The sequence below is a fragment of the Lithobates pipiens genome, unplaced genomic scaffold (assembly GCF_037356315.1).
Source record: "Lithobates pipiens isolate NorthernLeopardFrog02 unplaced genomic scaffold, aLitPip1_a1.2 Scaffold_8, whole genome shotgun sequence".
Taxonomy (NCBI): domain Eukaryota; kingdom Metazoa; phylum Chordata; class Amphibia; order Anura; family Ranidae; genus Lithobates; species Lithobates pipiens.
The window spans coordinates 268,504,450-268,531,479 of NW_027507903.1; the positions used below are offsets into that span (position 1 = coordinate 268,504,450).

At 41.3% G+C, this 27,030-nt stretch overlaps 1 protein-coding gene across 19 annotated transcripts in view; it reads left to right on the forward strand.

The window, feature by feature from the left end:
* Nucleotides 1-27,030, forward strand: part of PPFIA2 (PPFI scaffold protein A2) — a 588,582-nt gene that overhangs the window by 514,793 nt on the left and 46,759 nt on the right. For 18 of the 19 annotated variants that reach the window (XM_077471910.1, XM_077471912.1, XM_077471920.1 and 15 more), the window contains 7 exons: nt 553-634; nt 1,793-1,993; nt 2,623-2,685; nt 4,015-4,044; nt 5,941-6,116; nt 10,320-10,417; nt 22,256-22,431. In XM_077471910.1, coding sequence (XP_077328036.1) covers nt 553-634; nt 1,793-1,993; nt 2,623-2,685; nt 4,015-4,044; nt 5,941-6,116; nt 10,320-10,417; nt 22,256-22,431 — 826 coding nt within the window. The other variant, XM_077471924.1, reaches the window with a different exon arrangement.

Sequence of the window (27,030 nt, forward strand, 5' to 3'; positions counted from 1 at the left end):
GGTAAAGTCGGATCCAAAGTGGTATGGCTGTTGCGTCGCATCAGTGTGAACCCGGCCTAAAGCCTCCTACACAGCTGTTTCCATTTCAGTTAATGACTGTGTTTCAACTTACATATGAAGTTTATGATCACTAGCACCTGCTTGGTATAATTGATTAATCATACACCTGACAAAATCCCTGACATTGTGAAAATGTATAAAGTGTACAAGTGTAAGAATTGATGCTGGCTTTAAGCGAAAGGGTATTCACACCAAATATTGATTTAATTTCATTTTTTCTTCTGTTCACTCACTTTGCATTTTGTAAATTGATCAAATAAACAATTACATTTATATTTTTAAGCATTCTTACTTTACAGTCTTCACAACTGCCTAAAACTTTTGCACAGTACTGTAATACATTAAAGTTTCTGAAATAGCGAGGCAGCATAAAGGGTAAAGGTCGTGTGCAGTTACCTTATCAAGTTACCATTTTTCTGTTTACTGAAGTATGATCCCTAAAAGGTTTAATCCTTGATTTAATGAAAACGCCATCTAATTTTACTTTTGCAGACATGAACTTCTTGAAGAAGCCCGTAGAAAAGGACTACCATTTGCTCAATGGGATGGACCTACAGTGGTAGCATGGCTTGAGGTAAGAAATCAAGGTACACCCTACATATTACATTTGTGCAATCTAATTTAGGTGATTTTGACAATTTTGGATGCTGATTGGACACTGTAGTAGTTAAAAAAGATATATTGAAGTTGATTTACTAAAACTGGATAGTGCAAACTCTAGTGCGGCTGTGCATGGTAGTCAGTCAGCTTCTAACTTAAAATTTTTCCAATAAACAGACATAAAAAAAAAAAAAACAGAAACATTTTGCAGTTCTCCAGTTTTAGTAAATCAACCCCATTGCGTCACAAAAGTTAGATGACAGTTACATTTTGGTTAGAATATACAGTGTGTATGACTGTTTCTTGCATGTTATGATGTAACAGTTTACATTTAGGTGTATTTCTTAGAGGTAAAACCTCTTTATATTAATTTCTGATTAGTTTGTATAACCAGCTTTAGAAACAACTAATAATTCTGCCATACTTCTCGATCTAAATCAGAGGCGGGAACTAAAATGAAAGGATAACTTATTAAATATATTTCCATTACAATGAAAACAGAACAAATGTTTTTTAAGTAAGAGAAAAAAATGCTTTTAATGTTGATTTTAGACACATTAACTAACTGTACTGTACTGATAGTAGATAAGACCTGTTGCTGGACAGAGTAAGGTAGGTAATTTAGGTCAGCTTAAGCTTTATTCTGTACTTCGTTTAAATCCAGCAGGGAAAGTGGAATCCTAAGGTATAGAAGGGTAAAAAAATGTTTTTAACCTTGAAATATTGCTATTATTTAATAACTACTTAACATGTTATACATGCTAGGTTACATCTGTCTTTGCATGTTTTGAATCTGCCTCATGTGATCTGCAGAGCGGGAGGCACCCAGAAGTGTTGTATATTTAAAATAAATGTTCTCCATGGTACAGTTGGAGCCATATGGACCCAAAAGCAGTGTTTTCACACAGGGTTGTTCTCTAAAACTGTGGTGGCATTTTCTTAAGGGATTAGTTTAGATAAATACTACATCCTGGAGTTCATCTTTAAAGAATGGCAAATTAGGTTTACATGGGCAGTAGTTTTATATATATATATATATATATATATATATATATATATATATATATATATATATATATATATATATATATAAAAGAGTTATGTCATATATCAAAATGCTTTCTTTTTCTAGTTATGGCTTGGAATGCCAGCTTGGTATGTTGCAGCTTGTCGTGCCAATGTGAAAAGTGGTGCCATTATGTCTGCATTGTCAGACACTGAAATTCAGCGAGAAATTGGGATTAGCAACCCCTTGCATCGCTTGAAACTTCGCCTTGCTATTCAGGAAATGGTCTCACTTACAAGTCCCTCAGCTCCTCCAACATCAAGAACAGTGAGTCTACTTCTTCTACATTTATCCTGGGTATACTCAGTAGTTAACAGAATGTCAGTATATAATTATTATTAACTGTTCTAAAATTGTTTCCATTCAAGTCTTTTATATGGGGCTGTTTATATAATGCATGAATCAGTTTTCTCTGCACTCCAAACTGGGGCGACTAGTTTAAATCATTTATATGACTAAGTATTTTCCTATAAATTGAGATTTTTATGAATGTGAAATGCAGGAGATTGAGAAAAAAAAACACCAAGTACATAAGAACTTGGGCATTAAAATATAAAATTTGGCAGCTATGTGTCACTGCTGAACATCCTTTCGAAGTAAGCCCAGCGATGCTTTATAGGGTTAATTATATTGTGTAGTACACCTATAGACTGGAGCTCAGTTTTACTCTGTTATTCAGCAAACATTCTTCAATCACAAGTATATGAAAATGGGCTTTATTTCTGTATTTACAATATAGCTCGTGGGGGATCTTGGGACATCTATGACGCAGAGGCATTTAGCATATCTGCTGACTGTGATGTTATTACACTGTTAACAGTGGTGCTGACTTTCTTCTTTAATGCTGCTTACCTGATGCGGATCTGAACCTGCTCTCCCATGGGCCCTCTCATTAGCCGTCTGGTAATGTATGGGTTACCCATGAGGAAATGGAGACTCTAACAGCTCCTGCCAAAGCGGTAAGTCATTCACTCTTTATAATTTACAATGTCAGTCATACAATTTCAAATACATGTGACTAGTTTCTAGTATAATCAGGGTTTTACAAGCCTATACTTACCTATGTTGCGCATGTACAGTTTTTAAAGGAGATGGCATCATGAGAAAAAAAATGAACGGCGTTGCTATTTTTCATGTGTAGATGGACAGCCCCTACACATAAATGATTTAACAAAAAAAACAAAAAAAACAAGAAAGAGGACATTGACTGTCCATTAATCAGATTCTACCTTTGTTTTTGTATACACATTTGCATATGAAACCAAAAATTACATGTCACTTCCCCTTTTTATTAAAGAAATACAGTATTATATACATTATATTAGTGTACAGTTTGTATGTATTGGAGAAATGCATGTATTCTTTTAAAATACTAATCCAGATTACACACTAAAATTGTTTTAGAAGAACTTACGCTCCCATTTCTTTATGGACCTTGCTTTGTGCACTGGTCCAAATTGTTTGGGGGGGGGGGGGGGGGGGGTTTATGGTGTGGGGTTGGGGTTGGCCACTTAGTTCAAGGGAAGGGAACTCTTATGGTGTCAGCATACCAACAGATTTTGGACAATTTCATGCTCCCAAATTTGTGGGAACAGTGGCCCCTTCCTGTTCCAACATGACTGCGCACCAGGGCACAAACAAGGTCCATAAAGACATGGATGAGCATGCTTGGGGTGGAGGAACTTGACTGGTCTGCATAGAGTTCTGACTTCAACCCAATAGAACATCTTTAATACATAGTTAACATTTATTCGTCACAGCAATACTATCAGCTCAGACAGTTAGGCATTGATAAGACCATGATCTGCCTGCATTGGTTACTGTGCTTTGTGTGCAGTCATTGTTCTTTACACTTTTTTTTTTAAGTAAGCTTAAGGGCCCATTTACAATGTGCTAAGGCAGCCCTTTGAAACAAAGGGGCTTGAAATGCATTCCAACAAAAGGAAACTTGGACATGGTGCTTTTTGAGTAGCGCAGCCCAACGCACTGCCACAGGCTGTGGTGTATCCCCACTGGGTGCCAGGGTACATTTGAGTACCAATTCAAAATGAATAGCACTCTAACACAGTAACCCAAGTTACATGCGTTACCATGATGAGTTAGTGCAAATTACCCCTAAAGAAAAGCGAAATACAGGAACCACTATATTAGGCAAGAAAAAATATAAAATCATGCTTTATGCGCTAAATATTTCACATTTTCTTTTATGTGGAATCAAATTTGTTTACTGACCTTTTTTTTTATTTTTGTATGTGTTTTCATGTTCATTTTTCCTGCTGATCATGCAGAAAGAGTCAGAAGAAGGTAGCTGGGCACAGGTATGAACACTATTGTTGCATATTTAGATTTCTGCAAAAAAGTATCAGACACTGAGAGCTATATTTAATGACAGATCAGGATGATGTTGAAAAGTATATGTAGCTTGTTCTTTTGTTCATGATTTTAATTAGTCCATTAATTAGTCCATTGATTTCTTTTGATTTTCATATACTGTAGTTCTAGGTCAGTGTTTTTTCCTGACTTACTTTTATTAGCTCACAGAGCTCCGCTCCCCCTTCCAGTGGTCATTCTTCTCCATCCACTCACTGGCTCCAAGCCTCTTATCTTTTTCTAGCTGAAACTGTTACTCAACCTATTCCCTGCTATCCTATTGCTAACTACACTGATTGACAATCAGGAGTACAACCAAAACCAAATAATCAAGATCAAATATCATTAAATAATAAAATTATAAAGTAAACTTAATCATGGCAACTAACATTTTTCCAAGAAAATAACAATATGTACGGTATATTTCATGGGCATATTAGCTATGCAACTAAAAGAAAACAAAATATTTTATAGGATGCATGGGACAATGTGATTTTTGTATTGCCAGGCTGTGTTCCACCTGCTTGTCCAAAATTATTAGACAGTGGGATATTTTGTTTTATAAACCCAGGTTGGTGTTTCTCAAAAAACGTTATTTGAGACCCGCTTAGATAGTATGTTGGTGGTCATGATCCTGTTTAACTATGTATAGGGTTTATTTACTAAAGGCAAATAGACTGTTACCTTTGCTTAGCTCGGTGAATGTGGCGAAAATACACTTTGCAAAGAATACTCAATCACATGCAAGTAAAATAAAAACATGCTTAGAAGATGGAAATCAGGAGAGCTTTATTTCATTCAGTAAGCTACTGAAAATTTACCAAAGTAAAAGAAAAGCCTATTTGCCTTTAGTAAATCAGCCCCATAAAAATAACAAACAAAAGAAAAATGTGGCGCTACTCCAATGCAGTATAGATAATAATGACTGTGAAGTGCTAAACAAACCTCACTATAAATGTCTAAAATGAAGTATCCAAATAAATACTCAGATTTCCAAGGAAGTGATTGATTTTTTTTTTCAGTTTAAACATGGGGTCAGGTGCCACCATTACTGATGGTATTACCTGTGGTCACAACTAATTAGGGGGCAACCACATTTTAGTAGTAACCCATGAAGTTTGAGGACATATTATGGTTAGATTTACTATTTGACTGTGTGCATATTGATGAGGGTTGAGGATGAGGGTTTTATCTCCCTTGTTTGTTTTCATTTACACAGATATTGCATTTGCATATTTATTTGGATACTTAATTTAATTAAAGGTTTCTTCAGCACTTCACGGTCATCATTAACTTTACTGCATTGGAGTAGGGCCAAATTTTTCTTTTGTTTGTTGTTTTACTGGGTGTGGGCACACATTCTAATGCTGGCAGACATTCAGTCAAAATATTAGGGAGGTTTGCACAGTAGTCGTGCAATTACACTGTTAAATTAGCCCCATAGTCTCTATCAAACTGTGTAGCCTTTCAGAAACAGGAGTTTTTACTTTGAGATCATGTAATACTTTAATTCCATACAGGTGATTATTTTTATTTTTTTTACAACCAAGGGGCCCATACTTATGCAGTTAGCACGTTTAACATATTTGTAAATTATTTCAGGAAGCAAAATAGATTATTTTTACTTCATCAGTATTTACTACTATGTGTAATTCAGCAACATAAAATCACACATACATTCATGTTCAATCTGGACTGTAAAACCAAGAATAGTGGAAAAGACTATGGGATAGGGAGCATGAATACTTATGTAAAACACTGTATAGCTTAATGTTTTTTTATTCTAAATAAAGTGTTAACAATACAGATGTGTATAATAATTCTCCATAAAATGTGCTTTTTAGACATTGGCATATGGAGATATGAATCATGAATGGATTGGTAATGAATGGCTGCCTAGTTTGGGCTTACCTCAATACAGAAGCTATTTCATGGAATGCCTGGTAGATGCAAGAATGTTGGATCATCTGACAAAGAAAGACCTGCGAGTGCACTTAAAAATGGTAGATAGCTTTCATAGGTAAGTGCTATAAAATTGAGCAAACGGTTAAGGCCTTAGGCCCCATTTCAGGGATTTTTAATTTTTTTGGGATAGAATGTGTGGTTTTTGTTACTATATTGTGAACTCATGAGGGAGATTTTCCCTTACTTCCTGCTCCTGTAACAGATGGGCGATAACAGGGAGAGTATTTGCTAAGAAAAAGACACTACTCCTATTGCTGCATTGCATGCTAAACTTTAACTCCACCTTTTAGAAATAAATATAATTTGAGCGCATCATTGTGATTTAACCACATGAGCACCAGCCTGTAATACCCTTTCATTTCTAGTTTATTTTTCAGTGAAAAATTTGACAGTTTGTCTGACAAATACTTGGTCATGAAGAGGTGTACCCACATTATTTCTTTATCATTTTGTTTAAACTAATCTTTCTTTTGGTGGCATTTGTTAAACACTGGATTTTTGCTTAATGTTTATATTATATATATATATATATATATATATATATATATATATAGGAAAAATCAATACAATTAGTGATATCAACTGCTGCCTATCAATCATTAATTAAGTCTTTGTTCATAATATTGTCTTTCCTATTCTTTCTCCATAGTGGGAGGAAGGGGAGCACTTTCAAATGTAAAAAGTAGTATGTTTGCATTTTGTGTCATCATGTGCCATCAAAGCGTTCACAAGCCACAGAGTCGGTTTGAATAGCTTTCTGCATTATGCCTGCATAATGACAGCATGACCATAGGCACAATATAATAGTTATATAGTAAGTCTGGCTGAAAAAAGACACAAGTCCAACTAGTTCAACTGGGCATTATTATTATTATTTTTATTCCAGATTTATATAGTGCCAGCAGTGTAGGCTTTACAATATAAAGGGGACAGTACAATTACAATACACTTCAATACAGAAGCAATAGGAGGGCCCTGCTCATGGAGCTTACAATTTAAAGGAAGGGGGAGCTGGCATAAAAGTTAATAGCTGCAGGGGATGATCAGGTGTAGGAGACTCAAGTACAGTTCATAGGTGGAGGTGGGGTAGACTTCCCTGAATGAGTTTTCAAGCCTAAAGGCGGGTAGGAGCTGACCAAGCATACTGGGGTAGGGAGTTTTAAAAGATGGGAGAAGGCAAGCAGTAGTGATGGTATTAAAGTGGTGAAAGCGGAGTTCCACACAAAACTTCCGCTCATTTGTCTCCTCCCCCCTCCAGTGCTGCATTTGGCACCTTTCATGGCCCATTACGGCAGCAACTCGGCTCCCTCCTCCTTCCCCTCCACTGGGCCAGTAGAAGAGCTCAGCTGTGCCTTGCACATGCACAGTAGGGACCCAGCTTGAAGCCATAATGCTTCACTACCGAACTCCCTTACCGGCAATGGCGGCGGCAGCACCCGGCAGCTGATGGAAACATCAGCTGCGGTGCCGACATCGCTGGACTCCAGGACAGGTAAGTGTGTTATTATTAAAAGTCAGCAGCTGCAGTATTTGTAACTGATGGCGTTTAATTTTTGCAGGTGTGGGCGGACCTCCGCTTTAAGGTCAATCCTTATCGATAGCCAAAATGAAAAAGTTTTGGCTAGAGTAGGGAAGTGTTATCTGAGGTCCTGTTGATGAGATTTTCACTTATTTTCGGTAGTCAAAAAAGCAAGTAGAAATTGCTAACAGGTATACAGCAATACAATAAAGATAGATCCCCATCAGTTTTTTATTTGTTCCTTGTTGGAGATTTATTTTATTTTCTACTATTGGGCAACATTGTCACTGGGGTGTGAGGGGTAACCACCCCAATAAGACTCCAGACAGCAAAATAAACTTGTCAGAAGTTCTAACCCTTCTCTACTGGCCATAACCGAAAAATTTTTTGGCTTAAGTTATACTTTTAATGCTATTGCGGTGTTACCTATTTTTGTTTATTGTTGATTTGTGATTTCTTGTAGATTTGAAGTTGCCAACAGGGAAGGTTATAAAATACTGCTTACAGCCATACAAGCTTTTAGAAGCCATAAAATCCATACTGAGATGGCTGAAGCACAGAGGGCAGTGGAATTACTGTTAAGGTCATATCAGTGCTGACAAGTCTCTGACATACGTGTTGAAACAAGTCTTGAGATCACTAAGATGTAAAAGAAAAAAAAATAATCAAATGGTGTTCAACCTTTTTTCTTTCCAAGTGCTGTAGTGATTTATCATGGATGGATGGCAGCGTGACAAAATTGTAGATAATAGCATGTATCAACAGCACATCTTCTGCTCCTCTTCAAACTCTATTCAAGTGTCACACAGCTATAGCAACATTTCAGCTTTAAACACCCGGTGTTTAGATCCAAAAGGTTGCTATATCATTGTGACAAATAAATATAAATGGAATAGAAGCAGAAAAACTGGATGGTATTGTCCCTCAAGATGAGTTGTTAGTTTTCACCAATTTAAGCCAAGCAATAGTATTTTGTGTAGCAGCTAAACCTATGCTGGAGCTTCCATAATAAGGAAAGTGTTTGATGGGAGCTTTAATTGCCCACCAAACTGAGCCTTCATTGACATTATTACCACATGTTTTAGATGTGGTGTATTTGGGCATTTTCACATGGAGAATAAACAGGCATCTGTTTTAAGATCTCATATACTTTCTGATTATTAAATTGTTAAAAACCCTGTTGGGCTTTTAACACTTGGGGGGGAATTAAACTGGAGATGCAACAGCAAGTGGTAGGAAGTCCAAAAATTTACGGTTGAGAAAGGATGAATCTCTCCAGTGATACAAGACACAATAAAAACCTGACTGAGGTCCTCACATTCCCACACTATCAAAATATAAAAAAATATAAGCTTTGGCTTTATATTTGAGACTGTTATGCTGCGTACACATAACTGGACTTTCCGGCAGACTAGGTGCTACGGTCTTCCCGACGGACTTTCTGAACGAACGGACTTGGCCACACATGAGTGGACTAAGTGCGTCCGAAAGTCTGTTCGTTTTGAACGTGATGATGTAAGACGAAACTAAAAAAGGAAGTTCAATAGCCAGTAGCCAATAGCTTGCCTTGCTTAGAATTTGGTCCGTCGTGCCAGCATACAGATGAATGATTTTCCAATAGGAATTGAGTCCGTCTGACAGATTTGAAACATGTTCTATTTCTAGGTCCGTCTGATTTTTTTAGATGAAAAACGATCGGATTAGCCCACACACAATCGGATTGTCCGACGGACCGATTCCGTCTGACCTAGTCTGCTGGAAAGTCCAGTTGTGTGTATGCGGCATTAGAATTACTTAATGCTTAACAGTAAGCACAGACTTTTTTTTTCTTTTTTTTTTTATATTTATTTAAGAATATACAATCTTTTAGTCTAAAAGTGAAAGATTTATGACTGAAAGTATGTATGTACATTATTTTCTGCTGAAAATATAGTTCCTTTCATAATGCAGACGAGAACCCTTTTCTTAACGCAGGGACCAGGACAACATTCAAACAGGCTGTTTGAAATGTTCCACTTTTAGGTAAGAGGACATTCTACTTGAATCCCCTGTGTAGAAGTAGACAAAATCACCTCCTCTTGCAGCCCTTCATAATGCAGGGAGCAGGAGCCCCTTAATAATGCAGGAACCAGTAGCTCCTTTAAAAATGCAGTGATCAGGAGCTCCTAATAATGCAGAGAGCAGAAGCCCCTAATAATGCAGGGAGCAGGAGCCCTTTTTAATTCAGGGAGCAGAAGCCCCTTCATGATGCAGGGAGCAGGAGCCCCTTCATGATGCAGGGAGCAGGAGCACCTTTATAATGCAGGGACCAGGAGGCCCTTTCACAATGCAGGAACCAGGAGCGCCTTTCATAATGCAGGGACCAGGAGGACCTTCACAATGTAGGCAGCCGTAGCCCAAGCTGAGAGCTCATCAGCAGTCCAACTGCATGTGAAAACGATGTTCATTTGGCCATGGTGTTCTGGTAGCACTATTCTAGCTGAAGAAATGGAAGAGGTTTTAAAATACCAAATAGATGAAGTACTGTGAATGCTGTTTTAGCTTAATGGATAGGGAAAGTCCTCATAACAATGAAATGAAAATCACATCAATTTGTAGAAATCTACACATTACTATTTATTGTAACAACTTTGCACCTTACAATAAGTACTTTATAAGAACATTTAGATTTTTACACTAAATCATGTGTATTGTACCTAGAAATGTAACACTTCTAAAACCATTTTTTTGCATTTCCAGAACAAGTCTCCAGTACGGGATTATGTGCTTAAAAAAGTTGAATTATGACAGGAAAGAACTGGAGAGGAGAAGAGAAGTGAGCCAGCATGAAATAAAAGGTAATCGATGTATATTGTTTTAGGGAATGTGTGCAATAGTGAAGCATAGATTATATCCAGTGTACTGCCTGTGTATCTATATCCCATATCAGAAATCTTACACAGAATGTAATATTCACTAGGGCTGCGTAACACTTTGCATTCCTATAGAGAAGGTTTTTAATGTCAGTAAACATATGATGTTAAATAATGCTTCAATATGTAGAGATTATTTACATATCCCAGCGATAAGGCAATGAAACACATTTTTTTTATGTTGAAAGTGTTGTAGCTGCATTGATAATTTATACATGATACATTGCCCTGGGTAGCACTACTGTACAAAAGACTATGTTGGCAACTTTCCACTTCTGTGGGGGCCTCTTAGAGTCCATTCACACAGGGGCAACTCCTGATCCGACTTCAGGTCGCCCCTAGTCGCCTCAGGTCGGACAACATTTAAAAAGCAATGTAAGTGAATGAGAGCCGTCTTAATGCACACTACTGAAGTCGCTCCGACTTCAGAAAAGGTTCCTGTACTACTTCTATCCGACTTGTAGGCGATCGGTACCCATTGATTTCAATGGAAATCGCCTCCAAGTCGGATCTCCGTCTATACGGAGGCGACTCTGACAGAATTATCAGCTCTCAAGAGGGAACTTCACGCCAAATTTCTGAAAAAAATTTGGCGTGGGTTCCCCCTCCGAGAGCATACCAGGCCCTTAGGTCTGGTATGGATTCCAAGGGGAACCCCCTACGCCGAAAAAACGGCGTGGGGGTCCCCCCCAGATCCACACCAGACCCTTATCCGAGCACGCTACCCGGCCGGCCAGGAAAGGGGGTGGGGACGAGCGGGCGCCCCCCCCCTCCTGAGCCGTACCAGGCCGCGTGCCCTCAACATGGGGGGTGCCTTGGGGGAGGGGGGGCGTGCGCCCCCCCACCCCAAAGCACCTTGTCCCCATGTTGATGAGGACAAGGGCCTCTTCCCGACAACCCTGGCCGTTGGTTGTCGGGGTCTGCGGGCGGGGGGCTTATCGGAATCCGCGAGCCCCCTTTAATAAGGGGGCCCCCCGGATCCCGGCCCCCCACCCTATGTGAATGAGTATGGGGTACAATGTACCCCTACCCATTCACCTGTGAAATAAAGTACAAAAAAAAACACAACACAGGGTTAAAATATTTTATTGCACAGCTCCGGGGGTCTTCCGTCTTCGGGGGTCTTCTCGCCGGACTCCTCCGCTATCTTCTTGTAGCTCTTTTGCTAGCGGAGGAGTCCGGCTTTCTTCCTCGCCGCCGGCCTCTTCTTCCGACTTCGGGGGTCTTGTCCCCCTCTTCGGTTCTTCTGCCGGGCCACCGCGCCTTCTTATAGCTCTTTTAGAGGCGGTGGCCCGGTCTTCTGTCGCCGCCGCCGCCGCCGCCTTCCGTTCTTCTTCTTCTTCTTCTTCTCCAGGAGATGTTGACACGACGCTCTCTCCGGCCACAATGCCAGGGACGGGCTCCGCTGCCACTTATATAGGGACAATGGGGCGGTGTCACATGGGTTGATGTCACATGGGTTGGTCACATGGGTTGATGTCACATGGTGACCCCGCCCCCTTACCATGTGACATCAACCCATGTGACCAACCCATGTGACATCAACCCATGTGACACCGCCCCATTGTCCCTATATAAGTGGCAGCGCAGCGCGTCCCTGGCATTGCGGCCGGAGAGCTCGTCGAGTCAACATCTCCAGGAGAAGAAGAAGGAGAAGAACGGAAGGCGGCGGCGGCGACGGCGGCGACAGAAGACCGGGCCACCGCCTCTAAAAGAGCTATAAGAAGGCGCGGTGGCCCGGCAGAAGAACCGAAGAGGGGGACAAGACCCCCGAAGTCGGGAGAAGAGGCCGGCGGCGAGGAAGAAAGCCAGACTCCTCCGCTAGCAAAAGAGCTACAAGAAGATAGCGGAGGAGTCCGGCGAGAAGACCCCCGAAGACGGAAGACCCCCGGAGCTGTGCAATAAAAAATTTTTTCCCTGTGTTGTGTTTTTTTTTTTACTTTTTTCACAGGTGAATGGGTAGGGGTACATTGTACCCCATACTCATTCACATAGGGTGGGGGGCCGGTATCCGGGGGCCCCCTTATTAAAGGGGGCTCCCGGATTCCGATAAGCCCCCCGCCCGCAGACCCCGACAACCAACGGCCAGGGTTGTCGGGAAGAGGCCCTTGTCCTCATCGACATGGGGACAAGGTGCTTTGGGGTGGGGGGGCCGCACGCCCCCCCTCCCCCAAGGCACCCCCCCATGTTGAGGGCACGCGGCCTGGTACGGCTCAGGAGGGGGGGGGCCGCCCGCTCGTCCCCACCCCCTTTCCTGGCCGGCCGGGTAGCGTGCTCGGATAAGGGTCTGGTGTGGATCTGGGGGGGACCCCCACGCCGTTTTTTCGGCGTAGGGGGTTCCCATTGGAATCCATACCAGACCTAAGGGCCTGGTATGCTCTCGGAGGGGGAACCCACGCCAAATTTTTTTCAGAAATTTGGCGTGGAGTTCCCCCTTGAGCTCATTCTCTGCTTGGCCACGGCAAAAGTCGCCTGGCCTGGGGCGACTTGTAAGTCGTCCCAAGTCAGGTTGAAGTCATCACAAGTCGTGTTGAAGTCGTCCCAAGTCGCGCTGTGATCTTAACTCAAGTCGTGTACAAGTTGCCTCACTCAAGTCGCCTACAAGTCGTGTTGCCCCTGTGTGAACGGACCCTTAAAGTGGATGTAAACCCAATGTTTTTTTTGTTTTTTTTATGTTATAATGTAGCGTATACGATTTCATATCATTTGAGCCCAGTCTTGCCACAAAGAGTTATTTAATCTCTGAGCAATCCTCTTTTATTGTTCAGTGACAAACAGAAAAAACTTTGTCAAATCATCTCCCTTGTTGTGAGTGACGGGTGATTTACATATCTCATACACTAGCCTAAGAGACATGTATTATTTCCCTCCCACTCCTTTCTTCTGCTGCACTGCCAGAATGGATGTTCCCCATCTCAGCATGATTTGGTATTCTGAAGTCATGTGGCTACTTTATTGTCTTTTCACTGGATGTTAGTGATCATAGCAGATGTTCAGTGTAAGAAATACACAGGAGAATATGCATATTGACAAGGGGAGTGTAGAGGTGGGCGGGGAGTCGACTGACAACACGACTCCACCCACCGAGCTCCAGACAACAGACCCACCCACAGAATATGCAGTTTTTTGGGTCTCATAACAGACAGAGAGGAGACATTTGACAGGTAGGGATACATGCAGGAGGCATGTATATCCTTATATAACCCCTATGGCAGTAGTTTAGAAAAGATGACATTGGGTTTACATACACTTTAAGAAGCTCTGTATTGCATTATACTCATTAACTGATTTACATTACTTTATCATTGCTATTTTTACTTATCAGTAAAGAAAGCAGGGATAATTATATGATTTAGGTCCTTCATTGAAATTCAAAAAATGTCTTTGTAACAGAAAACGAAGCTAACTGGGCAAAAATTTTATGACCAATTCCCCCTCTGATAAGTATACCATTGCTTACATAATAGGTGAGGTTGAAAAAAGACACAAGCCGATCAAGTCCAACCCATGTGTGTGATTATATGTCAGTATTACATTGTACATTGTAGTAGTACATTGTACAATGTTACATTGTATTCAGGTGTATCATCTAATAGTTTTTTGAAACTACTGATGCCCCCCACTGAGGAATGGGAAGGGAATTCCACATCCTTGCTGCTCTTACAGTAAAGAACCCTCTTCATAGTTTAAGATTAAACCTCTTTTCTTATAATTTTAATTAGTGGCCACAAGGCTTGTTAAACTCCCTTCCGCAAAAAAGTTTTATCCCTGTTGTGGGGTAACCAGTACTGCATTTATACATTGAAATCATATCCCCTCTCAAGCGTCTCTTCTCCAGAGAGAATAAGTTCAGTGCTTGCAACCTTTCCTCATAACTAATATCCTCCAGACCCTTCTTTATACTTGCTCCATTTCCAGTACATCCTTCCTGAGGACTGGTGCCCAGAACTCTAGGTGCGGCCGGACCAGAGTCTTGTAGAGTGGGAGAATTATCACTTTATCTCTGGAGTTGATCCCTTTTTTTAATACATGGCAATATTCTGTTTGCTTTGTTAGCAACAGCTTGGCATTGCATGTCATTGCTGAGCCCATCATCTACTAGGACCCTAAGGTCCTTTTCCATCCTAGATTCCCCCAGAGGTTCTCTCCCCAGTGTATAGATTGCATTCATATTTTTGCCACCCAAGTGCAATATTTTACATTGCTGTTGCGGACTTACATTTTTGGAACCCTATCCAGTCAGTTTTTTGGATCCCTAAACTAATAAGATATTATTAAACTTACTGACTTAGGACAGATTTTCATTTTTTTTTTTTTTTTTAAGTGTTGGAGCCTGTTTACTGTCCTTCAGGCTTTGTCCTAGTGTGGGAGAAAATGATACCTCATCATTGATGTCAGTGGGAGAAATAGTACATTGTCATTGGTGTCAGTGGCAGGAATGATGCCCCAGAGTTGGTGTCAGTGGGATGAATGGTACCCCATCATTTGTGTCAGTCAATGAAATAGTGAATGGAATAATGTCCCATTATTGGTGTCAGTGCCAGGAATTAAGCCCCATTGTTGGTGTCAGTTGGAAGAATGGTTCCTTGTATCATTGCTGTCAGTAAGACCACTTTCACACTGAGGCACTTTTCAGGTGCTTTCACGCTCACGAAAACATATTTCCATTAAAATCAATGAACGCTTTCACACTGGGGCAGTTCGCTGGCAGGGCTGTGAAAAACTCCCCTCTCCATTGAAATGAATGGAAAGCACTTCAAAAGCGCCTGAAAAGCTCTTCAAAAGCGCTCAGTGTTTTTACTGGCAGTTTAGAAGTGCCTCAGTGTGAAAGTGGCCTAGCAGTCATTTTGGCCAATTGTTGATGTCAGCGGGAGGAATCGTTTCTTGTACAAATGGTAGAAATAGTGCCCCAAGGGCCGGATAAATGCATGCAAAGGGCCACATCCGGCCCCCGGGCCGCAGTTTGGAGACCAGTCCACTATTGTATAAGGTGGCTTTAGAATACTGCACTAAAAGACATTTCCTGACAGACTTCCATGACAGCATACATTTGGGTAGCCCCGCTTTCGCTCCTACCCCAAAGGCTGAGCCAGAGGCTGCTTTCCTTATTTGTCCTCCTCACTCAGGGGACCATTTTGTATAAGGTTTCCTACCTTTTTGGAAGACGTGCGGATATTGAGATTGTCCTGTGGTGTCCAGAAGTTCTACGATGGCTCCACTAGTCACCGAATGCCCGGGTAACAGCAGGGTGGTGAATAGCATAAGTGCACAGTAGATGGACAACTGTAATAACAGAAGCTTTGCCAATGGTGAGCAGTAGCGCTGGGTCGGATGCCCTGCTAACAGCGGGTGACCTCTAAAGTGTGCCCAACATGATAGTGTGCCTACCTCTGGGATCTAGGTCACCCTGCGGATAGCAGAATATCTGAGTATGTTTGGCTTGAGGTCAGCAGAAGGGAAAAGATGCCATACAGGAATATGTGTACCATATGTGAAAGAAGAAAAATAAATAAATAATAACCAAAATTAAAACATATGGAGATGTCTATGCTGTGACATGCATTGTAGCATTTTTATCAAAGTTTGGTGCAGTAGCTTTCTGTCCTGAACAGATATCTATTTGTTTAAGAAAGGTTTTTCCTTCTGTGTTGGAGGCTCTGTCTAATGAAATCACCTGTGTAGTGGTGCCCTGATGTGGCAGGTCTGGCAGTGGTAGTATTCCTTTAGCAGTGGTTAACCCCTTAGGGTTTTTCTTTCACCTAGTAAACAAACAACTGTTACTTTGTCTCTCTCCGGACAGCTTAAGAAACGTCAGCAGCTGCAGTTTGAATTTGGAAGGTTATTTAATAAATGACTGCATGGCTTAAGAAGCAAATTGTACATGTTATAATATTCATTTTCTTAACAATGTGAAGTTCTCCCTTAAACTTATTGAGATTTGTTTATTTCTGCAACAAGTCCTTGTGTTCTGCAGCCTAAGGTCCCATGCACATGAGACGCCGGTGCAAACTCTGCTGAACGCGTTTTTAAAGGCTGAAACCAGCGTTTAGAAATGTGCGTGTTGCTGTGTTTACATGCCGTGTTTAGCTGCATTTAGAAACGTTTAACTGCGCTTGCGTCTAGAAGCGTTTATATAAGATAACCTCATAAGACTCTCCCCAAGCTCAAAAAACAGTATTATTTAACTATTTCAGCTATTTTGTGACACTAGAGTGAGTAGCAGCAGCTGTGAGAGCAGCAGTGTACTTGTATTCAGCATGTTACTTGCCACAAGTTGTGGATTGTCCACTTGCCACATTACTTGCCACAAGTTGTGGATTGTCCACTTGCCACGTCACTTGCCATGTCACTTGCCACAAGTTGTGGATTGTCCACTTTCCACGTCACTTGCCACATGACCTGACACAAGTTGTGGATTGTCCACTTGCCACGCCACTTGCCACGTCACCTGCCACATGTTGTGGATTGTCCACTTGCCACATCACCTGCCACAAGTTGTCGATTGTCCAATTGCCACGTCACCTGCCACAAGTTGTCGATTGTCCACTTGCCACCCCACTTGCCATGTCACCTGCCACAAGTTGTGGATTGTCCACTTGCCACGTCACCTGCGACAAGTTGTGGATTGTCCATTTGCCACGTCACTTGCCACATCACCTGACACAAATTGTGGATTGCCAACTTGCCACGTCACTTGTCACGTCACCTGCCACAAGTTGTGGATTGTCCACTTGCAACGTCACCTGCCACAAGTTGCTTGTTCAAATCTAAAATATGGGTCAAATTCCAATTATACTTTGGATAACAGCAATGCTAGTGGTGTATTGGATTGGATCAAGGGCTCATTAGGGTATATAAATGGTCTATGAATAATTGCGAGCAATTACAATTGTTTAAAATATTTTTTTAAGGGTTTTTCATCATTTGCCATAATTTTTGAGATTTTTAATGTAAAAAAAATAGGGCACTTTAAAAACGCTTATAAACGCAAACGCTGCAAAATGCAGTACCGATGTTTTGCCGCGTTTAGCCGCGTTTGGCGTCTGAAACGTGGAAAACGTTTGCGTCTGAACCTATTTTTTTGCTTCTGGAAAAACGAGGTTAAACGCAACTGCATAAAAATGGTAAAAAACTAGACTGTGTACATGGACACATAGGATAACATTGAATGAGTTCAGGAGCAGTTGAAAAAAGTGTCCAACTGCCTCTGAACGTGCATTTAACAGCATCTCGTGTGCATGGGGCCTAATACCTCTATGGATTTACTACTCTATGCAGGTTATAGCTGGAGAGGGGCAGTGTCTTCCTTACTGATACTGTTCCTGGATTGTCAGCCCTTCTGCAGGCCTCTTTAAAGCTGGTGTATGGAAAGCTGACTAATGAACACTTGCTATTAAGTGTCTCCAGGCATGCACATGTATTATGCACCCCGTGAACTGGGCCTTTGCTGCTCCTGCCTTGGCTGGTATAACCCTGTATGAATTTACTGCCTTGTTCAGGCATCCAGGGAGCAAGATGACAGTGACCAACAGGTTGCCACGGGTAGTCAAGACACTCTAAAGGTGTCTGTTACAACTCTTGTTGTGCATGGATTCTCTACTCTGACAATGTCAAGCTTTTCCTTGCAGGACCAGTCAACAAGCCAATTTAACCCTCTGCAAACCATTCCTAAAAGGATTATGTGGATGAGGAAGAACTATTAGATGGTTTTTGTACCTCCTTTTGTATGGCTGCTAGGATGCGTAAAATGGCAGAGGTACCTGCAATGCAAGTATTTTAGCACTTCCAAAGGAGCACATTGCCTTTTTTACTCTTATATACTCTTATTCTTGAAGAGGTGTGCAAATTGAACAGAATAACAGAGCAGCAGAATGTCTTAGTGGTCAGCACCTTGCAGTACTGTGTTGATCAAGTTCAAACCCCAACCAAGACACTTTTACCTGCACTGCAGGATGTCAGATTAAGGCAGTTATGCAGAGGTTTTCCAGCATAATGAGTCACCTGTTTGGCGCTATATCTGTATGCAGTTGCAGCCTGGGAGCCTGCCTTAACCCTTGCCTCTGTTCCAATGCAATAAAAGTTGGGATGAAGAATATTCTATCCTAAAGAATAGTTCTGACAAGTGAGACAATCTGGTCTGCATTGTAAGAGCTTAAACTGCCCCCTTCAAGGGCTAGCTTTATCTTGGTAGCAAATAGCTGGAGACGATTCTACAAGTAGAACAATCTTGTCTGCATTGCAAGAGTCTAGCAGTCCCCTTCAAGGGCTAACTTCATTTGATAGCAGAAGGCTGGGAATAATTCTACAAGTGGGACAATATTTGTCTGCATTGTGAGAGTCTAAACAGTGCCCTTCAAGGGCTAGCTTCATTTGACAGATAAGAGCTGTATTTAGTCTGGCCTCCTGCCTCAGAATACATGTCTGCTGAGTGAAAGAAGAGTGCTATTCAAGAGCCAGTGTTTAACTCCAAAGGGTTTGTTCCTGCAGTTCTGGCCTGGAGTCCTGAAAAAATTGGAGAGAAAGAGTCCTCAGGCACGTAGTCAGCAAAAAGCACCACTTCTGGTGGAGAGGTTGCTTACTGGTCTTTTCCATATTTGTGCCACCCATACAATCCTTTGCTCAAGCAACAATAAGCAAGTTCTCCTAGCCAACATAGTTATTACCATCTCTAAGAACTGCAATTCCAATTCCAGCAGATGTGATTTTAAGAGGCGTACTATTGTTGCTCAGACGGATGCCTATTTTCAACTCCCAGAGCTGTCTTCTGACATACCTCTGTTTCTACATGGATTAAGACATCTTGCAGCATATATGTCTGCTGGTTGGGTTATCGATTCAGAACCCTACAAGAGATTGGGTGGCTAGTCTTTCAAAAAGGGTCATGTGACTCCTACACAATTATTTGTGTATCTGAGAGCTTAATCCATCATTGTTCAGGATGCATAGCTTTGCCACTAGAACATAATGGTGGTAGGATGCTGAGAAATCCTGGCTTTTCCTCTCTTCCCCTGTCAGCGTCTCACTACCTGATGATCAGGACCATGGTCTCTCCCATCCCTATATTGAGGTATGCTTAATGGAAATGGCCTCCTGTCCTGAAAGTTTTTTTCTCTCCAATATTGAGCATGCAAAAAGCCCAGCAATTCATGTCTCACAAACAGGCAGATGAAGCCTTGGGTGCTGCTGAGTTATTGCCAGTGGAACTCCCCTGTCAGGAAGTTGTTTTGCCGGTAGAATTCCCTGGTTGGAAAGTTAGTTGGAACATTCTGGTTTTCTGGCCAGCTCTTTCATGCTCCCTTCACCTTTTGACACCTAACAGCAAGCTTTTAAGTCTCCAGTGAGGCTGAACAACATCACAGTGTTGTCCTACATCAGGGGGCAGGTCAGAACCTGTAGGTTCAGTCCACTGAGAAGAGGTAGAGATGACTGTGATATGAGTGGAGTAGAATCTTCCTTATCATCTATTTTGAGTCTACATAGAATTTCTGGGAAGAATCCATATTCTGTGGCCCAATTGGGCAATAAGTGGTTCCTACATCCAGGTCCCTCCAAGTGGATTTTATCTCTAGACAAGATTTTAGAGTTAGATCTGGGAGCATCTCCTTACTCTGTCAAGCTGGAAAGCTTTCCCTAGGGGCCTGGGCCAAGCCCTGGATGCAGATGCTGTGTCAATTCATGAAAGGTCTCACAAGCCTTATGCTTCCAGTTTGATCCATATACAGTTTATTTTTTTTTTGGGGGGGGGGGGGGGTATGTTGCCAAAAACCGCAGCGATTTTTCCAGTAATTCCCTATTGGCAAAACAGGCCTTGATTCCTGCCTTTGATACCGGTGTATCGGATTGAAGTCCTTTCTCTTGGAAAATATCTTCTACCATAGAGCGCAAATTCCTTCCTGGCTCATCTCTTCCAGTTTCTCATCCTGGCAGGAAGAGACCGATCTGGCTTGGCTGTTGCTTCTCTAAGCTAATATCTATAAATCCTCCAAAAGTATTTGAACAGAGCTTGTTCAGTTTGGACTGATTTGTTTTGTTTGTTTCAGTCCTCTAGTCAGGTGCATTCTTGACGTTAACTGATCCTAAAGCTTTCAGAGGGCAGATTTCTGCAGTCCCTGTCATATCAAATGTCTCATGGGTGGACTATCCCTTACTCAACCAAGGCTTATAAAACGTAGGGCTTGGTTCCTACGGAAGCAGTCACCACACACTCAGGAATAGGAGGATAATATGTCTTCCATTAAAGCTGTTCTGGCTCATTGTGGGGTGTAGCTAACTTCCTTATGCTGTTATTATCTATCCATAGGGTTTCTGTTGATACCCTTGTTTTTTGGGCTAGTTAGTTTCCAAATGTATGCTGCCATGGAAGTCTCTCAGGAAATCTGAAAATTTACTATCAAATACTTACCATCATTTTCCTTTCCTGATGGACTCCATGGACTCTTCCAGAGTCGTGAGTAGGCTAGTCATGGAACGCTTCCTCTTGCTCAGCCTGAAAATGTATGGAAGTGGGGTCCTACGGGGTAGAAGAAAGGGTGGGGCTACCCAAACATATGCTGCCATGGAGTCCATCAGGAAAGAAAAATTATGGTATTTGATAGTAAATTTTTAGTAACCCTGAAATCTTTGTGTTACTAAAGCCTTTTATATTTGTACTTTTTGTGCGTTAATTATCTGTCTAGCAAGATTTTTGGTGCCTAAAAAGTAGACAGTGGTTATTTTTAGCCGATCCAAACACATTACTGATCTTCTATCTTAAATGTAAGTAATAAGCTGTGACCTGGTTGTTATCAGAAACCCCAAATGAAAACATTGCTATTGGGCTGCAAACACACAGCCAATAAAAAGGATTTTCCTTCAGGTGTGGTCTCAGGCAGTTTGACTTAAAACTGAAAAAAACATTGGATAGCTAGTATTCAATGTGTGTAGGCAACACAGGTGAAAACACCTTCCCAATTATATGTTCCATAAAGGAAACCTTCCTGTGAGATAAATTAAAGGACTCATACAGCTTGGCGTGTAATTTGCCATCATCCCTATGTATATGAAAAAATTAGTACCTCAGAAATATATATATATATATATATATATATATATATATATATATATATATATATATATATATATATTCAAAAATGTTGTATTATTACAAAATCATGATAAAAGGTTCCCAATATGGGCAAGTTATCCATATTGGGAACCTTTTATCATGTTGATGATTTTGTAATAATACAACTTTTTTGAATATATATATATTTTTTGTATTTTCAAATTGCCTTAAAAATCCAATTTCTGAAGTACTCATTTTTTCACCTTCCTGTGAGAGTCATGGAGGCTGCCATTGCTACTTCTGTAAATGCTCCCTACCCTCTTTCTTCAATAGTTTAAGTCCCTTACCAGAATCAAGCCCAAAAATAAGGATGTCTGCCACTTTCATTTATGAACACTTATTGAGGTCAGTGATTCAAAACTAATTCAGCACTTTTGGTCAGTGCAATAGCCAGACAGATAGCATCTCCGAGAATGGACATAGGATCCCTACCTCACAGGAAAGTTTTGCTATAAATCTTAATCTAAATTGGGTACATTTTTTTACTACAAGCTCAAAACCACTAAAGGGAAAAGGAAAAACTTTATTTTTGGAAAGATTGCCATTTTTGCCTGCAGATAAACTTAAGGAATGATTTATTTATGAAGGTGGCTTAATAAGAGAGAGATTTTGAAATGACGATTAATAGGCTGACACTGCAATGTGTTTTCCTGTTCTAGATGTGCTGGTTTGGAGCAATGACCGAGTAATCCGTTGGATCCAGGCAATAGGTCTAAGGGATTATGCAAACAGCATTCTAGAAAGTGGTGTGCATGGCTCGCTCATTGCTCTGGATGAAAACTTTGATTACACCAGTTTGGCACTGTTATTACAAATCCCAACACAAAATACTCAGGTAAGTTGGCCAGTGGTAGCTGCCTTTTCTAATGTTATTTAGGCTATAGTATATGGACTTTTTTTAGCTATGCTATTACATAATTTAAATTTTCTTTGCACTCAGTTGCCAACTTTGTAAACAAACTGAGCTGTCTCGATGGGACTACACGTTGCTTAGTTTATTACTGATGTGACGTACTACAAAAAAGATAACATCAATGAAAAGCTCAAGCTCAATCATTGTTAGAAATGTCTATTCCAAAGTTTATTGTGCATATATTATCACAGGACAAAACACAATTAAGATCACTTTAATAAAAATAAAAAAAAAACACAAGTCAGACCCTTCATATACTGTATGTCTATGATATCATTGACATCAGCATAGTACAATCACCTGTAAGGGGAATGTCAATTACTGGATTTTGTTAATAGTAGTAATAATAATAATAATACACACCTGAACCAAAAAGCAGCAGTGCAATCCCTAAAATACTGCAAAACAATGTTTGATTAATGAATATACCATATGCATGAAAAAAATGTGCAAAAAATATATATACATAAATCAAGGCCATTTTAACCTACAGTATCTCACAAAAGTGAGTACACCCCTCACATTTTTGTAAATATTTAAATATATCTTTTCATGTGACAACACTAAATGACACTTTGCTACAATGTAAAGTAGTGAGTGTACAACTTGTATAACAGTGTAAATGTGCTGTCCCTGCCAAAATAACTCAACACAGCCATTATTGTCTAAACTGCTGGCAAAAAAAGTGAGTACACTCCTAAGTGAATATGTCCAAATTGGGCCCAATTAGCCATTTTCCCTCCCTGATGTCGTTAGTGTTACAAGGTCTCAGGTGTGAATGTGGAGCAGGTGTGTCAAATTTGGTGTTATAGCTCTCACTCTCTCATACTGGTCACTGAAAGTTCAACATGGCACCTCATGGCAAAGAACTTTCTGAGGATCTATAAAAAAGAATTGTTGCTCTACATAACGATGGCCTAGGCTATACGAAGATTGTCAAGACCCTGAAACTAAGCTGCAGTACAGTGGCCAAGACCATACAGTGGTTTAACAGGACAGGTTCCACCCAGAACAGTCCTCGCCATAGTCAGACAAAGAAGTTGAGTGCACATGCTCAGCATCATATCTAGAGGTTGTCTTTGGGAAATAGATGTATGAGTGCTGCCATCATTTCTGCAGAGGTTAAAGGGGTGCGGGGTTCAGCCTGTCAGTGCTCAGACCATACTCTGCACACAGCATCAAATTGGTCTGCATGGCTGTCATCCCAGAAGGAAGCCTCTTCTAAAGATGATGCACAAGAAAGCCGGCAAGCAGTTTGCTGAAGACAAGAAGACTGAGGCCATGGATTACTGGAACATGTCCTGTGGTCTGATGAGACCATAATAAATTTATTTGGTTCAGATGATGTCAAGCGTGTGGGGCGGCAACCAGGTGAGGAGTACAAAGACAAGTGTGTCTTGCCTACAGTCAAGCATGGTGGTGGGAGTTTCATGGTCTGGGGCTGCATAAGTGCTGCCGTTACTGGGGAGCTACAGTTCATTGAGGGAATCATGAATGACAACATGTACTGTGACATACTGAAGCAGAGCACGATCCCCTCCCTTCGGAGACTGGGCCGCAGGGCAGTATTCCAACATGATAACGACCCAAAAACACACCTCCAAGATGACCACTGCCTTGCTAAAGAAGCTGAGGGTAAAGGTGATGGACTGGCCAAGAATGTCTCAAGACATTCGACCTATTGAGCATCTGTGGGGCATCCTTAAGCAGAAGGTGGAGGAGCACAAGGTCTCTAACATCCACCAACTCTGTGATGTCATCATGGAGGAGTGGAAGAGGACTCCAGTGGCAACCTTTGAAGCTCTGGTGAACTCCATGCCCAAGAGAGTAAAGGCAGTGCTGGAAAATAATGGTGGCCACACAAAATATTGACACTTTGGGCCCAATTTTGACATTTTAGAGGGTTATACAAGCTGTACACTCACTATTTTACATTGTAGCAAAGTGTAATTTCGTCAGTGTTGTCACATGAAAAGATATAATAAAATATTTACAAAAATTTGAGGGATGTACTCACTTTTGTGAGATACTGTATATGATGTGATATTCCCCTTACATGGGTTTCTTCTGCTATTAATATCACATATTACATAGAAAAAACTGTGCTGTGCAAAATACAGTATGTACAGTATATCATCATAATAACTAAGGATGAGCTGAACACCTCCCGGTTCGGTTCGCACCAGAACCTGCGAACAGACCTAAACTTCGTGTGAACTTTAGAACCCTATTAAAGTCTATGGGACTCGAATGTTCAAAATCAAAAGTGCTAATTTTAAAGGCGAATACGCAAGTTACTGTCCTAAAAAGTGTTTGGGGACCTGGGTCCTGCCCCAGGGGACATGTATCAATGCAAAAAAAAGTTTTAAAAATGGCAGTTTTTTCGGGAGCAGTGATTCTAATAATGCTTAAAGTGAGTGTATTCCTGTAAATTTCGTACCTGGGGGATGTGTATAGTATGCCTGTAAAGGGGTGCATGTTTCCCGTGCTTATAACTGTCCCTGCACAAAGTGTCATTTCTGCAGGAAAAAAAGTAATTTAAAAGCACTCGTGGCTATAATGAGTTGTCGGCTCCCCGTAATACAGAGAACAGTCATTGAAAGTCATTGATAAAAAAAAAAAAAGAAAGCGTGGGGTTCCCCCAAATTCAATTACCAGGCCCTTCAGGTCTGGTATGGATATTAAGGGGAACCCCACGTCAAATAAAAAAAATGACGTAGGGTTCCCCCCAAATATCCATAGCAGGCCCTTCAGGTCTGGTGGGGATTTTAAGGGGAACTCAACGCCAAATTAAAAAAAAAATGGCGTGGAGTTCCCCCTAAAAATCCATACCAGACCCTTTATCCGAGCACGCAACCTGGTAGGCTGCAGGAAAAGAGGGGGGACGAGAGAGCGCCACCCCCTCCTGAACAGCCACATGCCCTCAACATTGGGAGGATGCTTTGGGGTCCCCCCCAAAGCACCTTGTCCCCATGTTGATGAGGACAAGGGCCTCTTCCCCACAACCATGGCCAGTGGTTGTGGGGGTCTACGGGCAGAGGGCTTATCAGAATCCCAGATCCCGGCCCCTCCCCGTTTGAAATGGTAAGGGGGTACAAAAGTACCCCTACCATTTCACAAAGAATAAAAAAAATTTAAAAAAGATTCCAGCGCTGGTAATCCACTCTTGCTATCCAGTGACGGATGATCATCTCTCCGGGGTCCAGCTATGGCTGATCTGATCCAGGGATGGGTGATCTCTCCCTCCAGCGCAGCACATCCATCCTCTGTCTCCCCCGGAGACACTGCGGGCAGCCTGACACTTCTTATATGAGGAGGGCGGGGCCACCCGTCACCTGACCCCACCCCCCTCTGACGCAAGGGGAAAGCCCGGCTTCCCCAATGACGTGCGGCTGACCCCGCCCCCCTCTGATGTTACAACACCACGTCATTTTTTTTTTATTTGACACGGGGTTCCCCTTAATATCCATACCAGACCTGAAGGGCCTGGTAATTGAATTTGGGGGAACACCACGCTTTTTTTTTGCTTTTTTTTATTTTTATCAATGACTTTCAATGACTGTTCTCTGTATTATGGGGAGCCGACAATTCATTATAGCCACGAGTGATTTTAAATGACTCTTTTCCTGCAGAAATTACACTTTGTGCAGGGACAGTTCTAAGCACGGGAAACATGCGCTCTCTTTATACACACCCCCCAGGTACGAAATTTAAAGGAATATTACACTTTTATTGTTTCACTTTAAGCATTATTAAAATCACTGTTCTCGAAAAAAATGCATTGATACATGTCCCCTGGGGCAGGACCCGGGTCCCCAAACACTTTTTATGACAATAACTTGCATATAAGCCTTTAAAATTAGCACTTTAGATTTCTCCCATAGACTTGCCACAAACACCCCAAATTGTTCGCTGTTTGGCGAACAGGCAATGTCCTGTTCGAACATGAGTTTGACTCGAACTCGAAGCTGATCCCTAATAATAACACAATTCTGTGTAATAACAACAATTGATAAATAAGATAAATCCATATGCAAATAAGATATTGTATACAATATTAACAATAGTGGCACAAAAATAACAAATCATGTCCATTCACCATACAATAGTGAAAAAAGACCCATAATAAAAAATCTCAGTGCAAAAAAACAATGTGCAAAGATGAAAAAAAAAAAAGAGAGATGCTCTACATAGCATAAAACCATATACTTCCTTGCTTCCCATTGTTCGGTTCCAGTATTTAATGTGTGGTGTGCAAACATCCTCTCTGACTCCCCGACGATGTCAATTGTGAAGAAACATGTGGGACAGAGTTGACGCTGTAAGGTCACCATGCATGCACAAACGATGAAGCGATCCTTACACACTCTTGGGAGTATTCTGCTCATTTAATTTAATAGATGGTTTTATGCTCTGCAGAGCGTCTGTCTCTTTTTTATGTCTTCTACTGTATATAATCCTGTGCATTGTGAGACTAAGTTGTCTACTGTGGAGAGGCTACAAGATCCTGAGCTCATCTGT